The 10,330-nt window shown below is 41.0% G+C and overlaps 1 protein-coding gene across 1 annotated transcript; it reads left to right on the top strand.

Moving 5' to 3' along the window:
• Nucleotides 1-6,849: 6,849 nt before the first annotated feature.
• LOC133020971 (programmed cell death 1 ligand 1-like) lies at nt 6,850-10,330 on the top strand. Its single transcript, XM_061087742.1, has 4 exons — nt 6,850-6,868; nt 8,284-8,604; nt 9,003-9,263; nt 10,017-10,330. Exons 1-4 carry the CDS (start codon nt 6,850-6,852, stop codon nt 10,328-10,330), a joined length of 915 nt encoding a protein of 304 aa, XP_060943725.1.

Here is a 10,330-nt window from a genome sequence, read left to right as displayed (position 1 = left end):
CTGGAATCATGACTCTGCTTTTCTTTCCTCTTCAAACAAACAGGTGGAAACATCTCGTCCTTGGTGCAGGTAAAAGAACAAAATCACCAGTTTGACATAATGGAAACAACCAGAAGATAAGTAAATGAGACATTTACAGTATGAAGAAGAGTCGATGAAGAGCAGAGCATCTTTAAGTCTCTGAGGAAACTGTTTAATAAACATTTTACCATATTTAATAGAAAACTGAGCCGAGGACGTTTTATACAAACGTAGATGAAGATTCTTGTTGTACGTCCTCGACCAGCACCTCAGAACAACCACCAGGGGGAGACTGTAGCAGGCCTCTGGGAACAGCAGCATGCTGGGAAATAATTGATGATGGGAGGTTCCCAGCAGAGACAAGGGACAGAAAGTGTCTGAGAGATGATGTCCTGAAGACAGTGGACATCTTGGGCCTGTTGTGTTGAACAGTTTGTGTTATTTTGTGGAGACACTTGTCTCAACCTGATGAAGTTAGGTGAGTTTAAGTTTGTGTTTAGCTCAGGTTCAGGTTACATTAAACTTATTTTTCTCCCTCAACGCATGTTTGAGGTAAACTGGAGCAGAGTGAGACACCTGTCTAGCATACGAACTTTTCTCAAATGAAAATATTTATTTGTGTTAGAGTTTCGAGGCTTCAGCAGCAGAGGAGTGAGAAGAGAAAAGAGTTTATATCTGATGATTGACAAAGAGAAAACTACAGGATATCACAAGACTTAGTGTGAAAATGAGGACGGGAAAGTGTCTCTGTCTGATATCTGTCTTTAAGAGACGAGTTGGAGAGTGGGGGTGCAAGGAGGAATTAAAGATAATAACAGTTTAAAGATGTCTCATGTTGAATCATTTATTTATCCTGAGTTTTATTCATGTTCAGGTGAGTGTAGTTTAGTTGTTGACCTCTGATACAAAAGTTCACGCGACGCAGCTTCGGTTGAAATACAGGAACTAACACACTGTGTCTTTCTGTTTCTCAGGTCAAATACTTTTGTGTTTTTAACGATGATTGAAAGTTTTCAGGTTGTTGTCACCTCAAAACAGTGATTTGATATTTTACAGTTTAACCATGAACTGTATTATTAATAACACACAAATATAAAGAACTTTAATTAAGAGCATTTTATTTATGTAAAATGTAATATCTATTAGTATCCGTTCATTCTTTAAAATGAAATTTTCTATATCAGCGAACATGAAGCAGATGTGTCTGTAAAGGTCATAGACAATTTCATCTATTATTTATTTCATTTCCTGGAGGAGTTGTTTTTTTTCAGGTTTGTGGAGCAAAAGCAAAAGCACAAAGAAATGCATGATATAAAAAAACAAGTTCAATGGTTTTAATAAGATTAAGAGAAAAAGAAACTGTCCTGATGTTTGATAGTTTCACATCTGCTGCAGTTTGTGTTTATGACTGATGAAGAATACAAATCCAGGAGATGAAAATTTGAGCAGCTCTTAATTTCTTAATTTTGTTTACAGCTCAGACAATGAAGAAAGTGATGATAACAGAAACCATGAAGAGAAGGAAATGCTGTCTGAGACAGAAAGACAAACAAGTACCTCAGGATGAAGAAGAGGATTTGTATTTTATGTCTGGTACTGTTTTGTATTTGTACATATTTTTATGAAACTTTACTTCATCGACTGTTTTGACACATTTAATGTTCTGTTAAAATGTATATTTATAAATCTGTGTGGTAACTTTCTGTATGTGAAACATTTAGGATTTTACTCATCAGGGGATAAAAAGCTTAAATACAGAACAGAGGATTACTGCTCATGACTTTGGTGAATTCTATTTTGTCCTTTAGCGCCACCTGCAGTTCCAAATTCTCCATTTATCCACTGAAATCTAAATTAATCTACAAATGTCTTCTCCTCTGGCTCCGTGTGGTCACTGATTGTTCCAACACTTCCTGAGACCTTGTGTTGTTCCTATATGATCATTAACTTCACCCTCAGTGGGAACACTTGTTTCCCTCAGGAGACAGAACCACTCTTTTCTTTTATCCTCTTTCACTGGATCATTTCCTCTTTTACTTCCAGCCCTCGTCCTCTTACAGTGATCATTGATTCATCAACACACCAGCAGAAACTGCAATAGAATCATCAGTTAAGACTAGTATTAATCCTGTAGAGGCAGTAGAAGCTCCAGTAGAGCTTCTGATAGATGTCCCAGTAGAAACAGCAGCTGCAGATTCAGGACAGGTGGGCATCTTGTTCACAGTAGAACCTTCAGTAGAAACTGCATTAGAAACATCAGCAGACCGAAGCATCGCTCCTCAGGAAACGTCAGAGAGAGGAGCACCAGTCGAAGGTTCAGCAGAATCTATGATAGACATCACATTAATAGAAACTGCAGTAGAATCACCAGTAGAGGTCAGTCTTCCTCCAGTAGAAACCAGAGCTTCTGTTGCAGGATCAGTGGAGACGATGGCAATGGTTGAAGCTCCAGTTGAAACAGAACAAACCACGAGTGCGGATCTGGAAGTCACCAGCATCTCCCTCACTACAACAGTAGAACCTTCATTAGAAACGACAGTATATACCCTTCAGGAGATGCCACTCCTCCCCCGGTGGCAACACTAGAAACTACAATAGCAACATTAGAGCCTTCATTAGAAAGTGCAGTAGAACCATCAGTAGAGTCCATGAACTCTGCTCTAGAGAATGAAGCTGCTGATGTTGAACGTACAGTAGAAATTGAACATGCTGCTTCCATCCAGAATGCACAGGAATCTGCAGTTTACGCTTCAGAAACCAAAGTGGAATCTAGAGTAGAATCATCCTCAGGAAACGTCGCTGTCAAAGAAGAGCAGAGCGAATCTGAACAAATGACCTTAGAGTCTGTAACTCTACATTCAGTGAATACCTCAGTGGATTCTCTGAAAACCGATGAGCTCCTCCAAACAAAGTTTACTCTCGATAAGGAAGTAGAGAAACGACTCCAGGAGCTGTTGGTCGGTGCCGAACACAAAGCTGTGGCCAATGCCGAGAACACGGGTGAAGATGAGGGTGAAGTTGTGTCTAAAGTTCTTTCTCAGTGGAGCTCTCTCTCTGCCGACCTTCAAGAGCTGGAGGGAGAAACCACCTCATTGATGACAGAGCTTGTCTGTCGAATTCCTGCAGCGCCTCCGGGAACCGATGAGGCGGTTAAAACAAGTTCAGCCTCTGATCAAACTGCGGGAGCTAATGTCGCGTGTGTGCAGGTGGAGGAGGAAGAAGAAGCCATGACACTTGAATCCATAACTTTATCTGAGGTGGAGGCTGAAGTGGAAATTTTCGAAACTGAAGCTCTGCAAGAAACAAGTGATGCGCTGGAAAAGGAAGCTGATGCTCTGGCAAAGGAGGAGAAGATTGAAGTGAAGATGGCGACAGGGGAGGATGTTTATAGTAACTCAGCAGAGGCAGAAATCCTAACGCTTGATTCCATCTCTGAAGCAGCCGATGCGATAGAAGCTGAGATTCCTTTAATGATGGATGCCATGTTTGGTTCTGAGCAAGGACTGAGGCAGACTGAGTCTCTGCTTCCGAAGCTGGGGCTGCAGAATGAAATGATTGATCAGGAAGCAGGAAAAGAGTCTGCACAGCCGGAAGGAAGAGTCCTGGCGGCCATGTCTGTAGAGTCTGTGACGTTGGTGGAAGTTGAGGCATCTCTGGAAACTCTGGAGAACGAGTCTCTGAGCGAAACCGCGATGTATCAGCAGAATGAAGCCGAAGTTCTTGCTGGAGAGACGAGGACGGAGGTGGAGGAAGGAACGAGGTCTGAGGAGGTCCCTGAGGGTCTGGACGTCGAGTCTCTGTCTCTGCCTGAAGATCTGCAGACTGATGCTCTGATGGAGGAGCTGCTGTTTATGGTTCCAGGCCAATTCACAGGCGTGACAGAAGCTCAGGTCGATCAGGAGGTTGTAGGAGCAAATATTTCAGATGGTAAGTTTAACTATTAGTGTAAGTAAAGACGAGATGGTAGTAGATAGAAATACTAGTTAGTTTGCATCAAATACTAAATTTAAATCTGAACACACAACACAGTTTTATATTCAGTGGAACACACACTTGTGTGTATCTGAGTAATTTGATCCTTACACACACAGAAAGTTAGAGTTTTACAGAATTTGTTTTATGGTGAACAGACGTTTTAAACTTAAATTTTTTCATGTGTGTGGTTCAGAGTTGGATCCAGTCCAGAGACTTTTCCTGGAGAAGATCATAGAATACAACAACCTGCGCAGGTAGCCACACAAAAGAAGTTTCCTATCACATTGTTTTATTATATTAAAAGGCCTTGAATGATTTGATCAGATCTGTCTAGTAAAGAGAAAATGTAGGATGTAGATGTCCTGCTTATTTAAAGGTTAAATAAGTAATTGTACCACATTGTTAATACCGTACATGAACAGCTATGAATCCTGTTGTCTCCTCTCAGGTCGAGTGGAAGACCAGTGGAGGAGGAGACAGATTATGAGCGTCACCTGTCAGAGGAGACAGCAAAGCTCCAGAGACTTTATGGAGGAGGAGACCTGAGCTCGAGCAGCTTCCCTCAGTTCACCTTCACCGGTGAGAGACACATGGAGGAAGAGAGAGCTTCAGTCCTTATAGTGCTTTGTGAAATATTGTTGTGTTTTACCCTCAGGGTGTGTCAGGTCCCGGAAGGAAATGTCCCTTTCACTGCACAACACATACAGTATCAAACTAAAATAGGATAAATTAATGTTCTTATTGTGTTTTTTTCTATCTAGAGCCCGAATTGGACCAGGACCCAAAATGACTCATGAATTTCTGCCTCCTGCTCTTTATCCTCCTCTGCCTCTGTGGAGGAACCGAGGAAATGGGAGAAGAGGAATTATTTGTTGTGGTGATCTGCTGGTTAAACAAAAGGGAAAAACAATGTATGGTGCAGCAATGATAGAAAGTATTTTATTTTATTAAAGCAGAAGTTTCAAAAGACTAAGTTTGTTTTTTTCAGAGGTTGAGGATGTGTCACTTGACTTTCATTCCTACTTACAGCTGATGAAAGAGAGAACAATGGTGTTCTAACTGTCTGTTCGAGTTTTAATTCATATTTAAATGTATATTGTATATGTACATGTAAATGTTAGCGATTGTATACTGTGGTTGATCATCAGACTTTCGTATGACGTCTTACTTCTGTGACCGGAGCAATGATTTGTCTAGACCAGGGGTCAGCAACCTTTACTATCAAATGAGCCATTTCCGCCTCTTCCCCCAAATAAAACTTGTCTGGAGCCACAAAATATATTTGATAACACAGCTTATAAAGTTATAAGTATAAAGTAATGTACATAGTTATACTCAGTGTTGTGCCAGTTTACACTTAAAATGAACTAGTTTAAAGTTATGTTCATGCAGATGAAATGAACTAGTTCACATTCATATGTAATATTTTTAAATCCTCTTTCTTTACACCGTGTTCACTCACTTCTCTCATCCACTGTGATCGTGTCGGGATCAGTCGCTGGAGAAGCTTTTGACTCGTTTACTGTTTGTTTGTCTTTATTACTTAAGCTTCGGTTATTAGGATTTCACCAGGTTTCAGGCCTGTTCTTCAGTAACAGACACGGAGGAGGAGCGGAGACCCGGTGGTTCGGTGAGTAAACTCAGAAATCACAGGTTCTGTTTGAACGTAGTACTTTGTACAGACATGTTGGTTTCCATCAGATGAAGCAGGAAACAAGATAAATGATTGTGAAGGTTTATAACAACATAGAGAAACATGTTCTCACTGAGCTGGAGGTAAAACAGTTCACACAGATGTTGGGTTCTTTTATTCTTCATTGACACTTCATCGTCAACAGAACTGAACTGAGTTGTGTTTTTGAAAGGTTTTGTGTGTGTGTGTGTGTGCGAATAAATATCAGCTCTGTAAATATCAGCTCTGTAAATATCAGCTCTGTAAATATCAGCTCTGTGATCCAAATGCTGTTCAGGTCTCTCTGAGTTTCTTCGCGTTCTGCACGTGGTTCACTGCAGAATATACAGAGAAAATTAACTTTCAACACAATTTATATTAATGTCATGAAGATAAATTATTGCATTGCTGCCTTTGCACATATCAAAATAAAAGCACACCAGCATTTATGTGTAGACCATCGACTGTACAGTGGATATAAAAAGTCTATAACACATTCCAACTCATGTTAAATAGTAATCAGTCCACACCTGCCATCATTTTCAGTGGCTCTGATTAATCCCAAATAAAGTTTGGCTGTTATAGAAGGATTTTCCAGACATTTTCCTCGTTGCATCTTACAGCAAAAGCTCTGGTCCGCAGAGAGCTTCCAAAGCATCAGAGGGATCTCATTGTTGAAAGGTATCAGTCAGGAGAAGAGTACAAAAGAATGTTTACATTACATCACACAAACCTGGTGTGTGTAGACTTTTTATATCCACTGTAGAGGTTTAACGCAGGTTTTTTAGCACGTCTGTCCGTCCTGGGACAGATCCTCACATGTGGCTCTCTGAGGTTTCTACGTTTGCTTTATGTATTTTTACTGTTGTTGAGGGTTAAGAATGACCACAAGATGTAACAAGATGTCACATCTTGTTAAGTTCTATGAGATGAATTTAGATTTGTGAATATGGGCTCTACAAATCAATCATCTTTATTTACTGTCTGTGATCCAACCCTCTCTAATATAACTTAACTGTACAAACCAAAAACATTATATAGGCATTCAATGAGAATTTTAGCAGCACATTATTCTACAGTATTTGTCACTAGTTATAATTTAGATAAAAGTGCAGGAATCTACACAAAAACACTGGTTTCTGCTTACAATCATATTTTAATTGTTTATATTCTGCTTATAAATGGCAAGTTTCAAGTGTGGTAGAATTTTAATATGTGCAGAACAAAAATAAAAACAAAGATGTCTAATGAGTTTAAGTGTTTATTCAAAGATTTCAAACCACACAAATCAAATTAAAAGTTGAATTATTCTGTTGAAAATATAATTGTAATTAATCTAATACATTAAGTGCAAAGACTATGTGCAGTGTGATAATATGTATTTAGCACATTGAATATTGTTAAGAGGGTCAGGGTATTCAAATCTCTGGGGTTGAATACCTGCTCCTTTAAAAGTCGCCTCTTTTTAGATTCGCAGTCAGATCATTTCCGTTGCTGCAGTTTCCTCTCAATGGATTTTATTTTCTCAAAGAGTCAAGAGACCTACGAGTCTTAAATAAAGTTAAATTGAATCAACCTCTGGCTCTTGAGAGCTGGTGATCATACATTTCATCGCCCTCGCCAAAGAGCTGCCTGAGGAAATTGCCTTGTTCTCCTGTGTGGACGAGCCGGCTCTGATTGTAGTGTTTGTGTGTGGAAACCGGTAGAAACACTGATGTGTCGTAGAGTGGCCAGTGTGAGTTCATCAGCAATAACACGTTATTCCACAGAGTCACTGGCTGTTTCTCACTTGTCTGATGTACATGGAGCCGAGGGTTTGATTCTCCTTTACTGAGACTTCACAGTAAAATAAGAACTGAACAATGTGGACTTGAACCAGGAGACATGTTGTTAATGTTCCACATCAAGTCAAAGCTCAATCCAATCCAAACAGTCACCACTTCCGCTGACGACCCTTCACAATAAAGGTCCCATACAGGTACACTGCATGAAAGGAAACACAAAGGAAACACAAATTCACTGACCAAACCTTCAGAATAAGGCAACTCAATAAATAAGCTTACATTCACACTGGGTGATGATCAACCGGTTCTGCAGCTGAGCTGTGTTTATACCAGAGGTTTATACAGAGGGTTTCTTTTGAAAGTGTGTGTGCGTATGTTATTTTGTGTACACACACACACACACACAGGATTCTAAAAAAATAAATGTTTCATTACGTCTAAATCCTAAGCCTAAATTCTTCTCATCGCAAAGAATGTTCAAATTTTGCTGAATCTCAAAATCAATTTTCTAGATGAACATTTCTGTGATCATCACACAACTTTTCCAACTTAATGTGAATCTGAGCCTCTTTTAGTTCATATTTTTGGTTTGACAGTAAATGTACGTTACACATTCGACTGCCTCGTGTGGCAGGAGGTTGTTTTTGTGAAAGCAGCTCAGATAAAACTACTGTATGTTAACTGTCAACAGCCAAACAGACAGACACTTCCATCAGGATATTTACATTCACAATCCGTCTGTGACCAAATGCTCTAATTGCACTTTGAAAAAAGCTTCTATTCACCACAGTTGATCCTGAACTGGTTGTTTTTTTACCCGGTGTCTCACAGATGATGAGGTCTCCTGCGTTTTAGAGGAGAGCTGCATCTTACCCTGCAGTTTTCAGCCTGGTAAAGAACCAGTCATCCACTGGATGCAGGTGAAACCAGGAAACACTCATGTCCACTCCTACTACAGTTCCAGAGACCAATTTGATTTCCAGAGCGAGCGCTTCAGAGGCCGGACATCGCTGTTCAAAGAGCAGATCTCCAGAGGAAATGCCTCCATCACGCTGACGGGGCTGCAGCTTCAGGAACAGGGCAGATACGAGTGCTACACCACGATCAACCCTGGAGGCGGGGAGAAGTCATTTATCAACCTGAGAGCAGATGGTAAATAAACTCACAGTGAAAACAGATCACAAATACTAGAAATGATATTTGTCTCTTATTGCTGATACCTTGATTAACATGTGTACCGTTGGGTTGAGTTGAAGCTGATACTTAAGCATTGGACTTCTCGTTGCTTGCCGGCACCATTACCTCTTTGAAAAATGGTTAGTCACTAAAGTGCAATGAATCCTGGGACAGGTTGGACGGATCCACTCGTTGGAGCTCGGTCTTCAAATGCAGCACCTGAATTGAGACACAGCTAATGTCAGCAGCACCACATAATGGCTCATATGTGACGTGTTAAATAATAAGCACAATATGTCAAATTAACGATTAGCTCCACAGTGCATGAGGCAAAGATGATCAATGAGTTATAAAAGAGAAATGTTGTCTTGCAGCTCCGGTGCGTCACGTGGACATTGAGCAGGTGGAGGACAGCTTCACCTGCCGCTCAGAGGGGATCTACCCCGAGCCGCAGCTCACCTGGTCCACCAGGCCTCCGTCCACCTTGACCCTTCAGAACCAAACCACAGTGAAGGAGACGGAGCAGCAGCTCTATGAGATCAGCAGCACATTGATACTGTCAGACAGAGACGCTGTTCTGATCTGCAGCCTCAGCACTCGCAGTGGCAGGAGGAGCGCAGTGTGGTATCAACCCAGTACGTTGAATCTGCTCTTTGGAACTGAACCTTTGCTGATTCTGAATGTTTACTTTGTTTGTTTCTTTGTCTGCTGAACAGATTTCCACTAAACTAGTTGTGAGGATGGAACGTGGGCCACAGGTCACTCAGTAGAGCTCAGACCTCCACAAGGCCCAACAGTCTCCTTATGAAACCACATTGAAATTCACCAGGCCCAAATTTCACACACTCATAAATATCAGTCCTCTAAATTTGTCAGATTGTTTCTTCACCTTCATCAGGTTTTCGCAGGGAAATCAATAAAAATGTTGAAAAAGATTCTCTCTCACAATAGCTATGTGAAAAAACAACAAATCCTGGATCCACACAATCATTTGATGAGTTCTTCTCTGAGCGTGACCCATAACACACCTTCCTGCCAAGTTTCATGTAAATCTGTCCAGTAGCTGTTGTGTAATGTTGCTTAAAGCCCAACAAACAAATGGAACATTGAACAGATCCATTAGTTTTCTTTCTTTAACATTGGACCTTTCTGGACTTTTTCCCTGAGAGGACTGATGTGTGTGAAATGTGGCGCAGCTTGAATTGACTGTTGGTCCTTGGAGGAGATATCAGCTCCACTGAGTGACCTTCTAGTTCAGTTCATCATTCCAAGGCCACACCCTCCTCCACATGAATCATTCTGATGATAGAAAATGTTCAGAAAGTCTCATCAGAGCCTAAAACCACATTCTGACAACGATGATATTATTTGATCCCTTTTCTTTTCAGCTCCCGTCCGTGTGTCACCGTTTAAAACAACAACAACAATCCACTGCACTGCTCCAAACACCAAACCCCCGACACACTGGGTGTGGAAATTCAACCACAGGCAGATCATTGTGAACCAGACCGGGGTCGACGGCCTCCACAGCGTCTCAGAGCAGTGGAGGCAGCAGGTGGAGGATGTGTCAGCGTCAGGCAGCCTCACGCTGCACCACTTACCTTCAGATCACCAGGGAACGTTCACCTGTGAACTCAGTAGTGAAGAGGAGATGCATTTCATCAACAGCTACGTGACAATAGACAAAGGTAAGATCACATGA

Source organism: Limanda limanda, chromosome 15, assembly GCF_963576545.1.
Source record: "Limanda limanda chromosome 15, fLimLim1.1, whole genome shotgun sequence".
Taxonomy (NCBI): domain Eukaryota; kingdom Metazoa; phylum Chordata; class Actinopteri; order Pleuronectiformes; family Pleuronectidae; genus Limanda; species Limanda limanda.
Note: the sequence above shows the minus strand (reverse complement) of the source record. Positions and strands in the feature narration are given on the sequence as shown.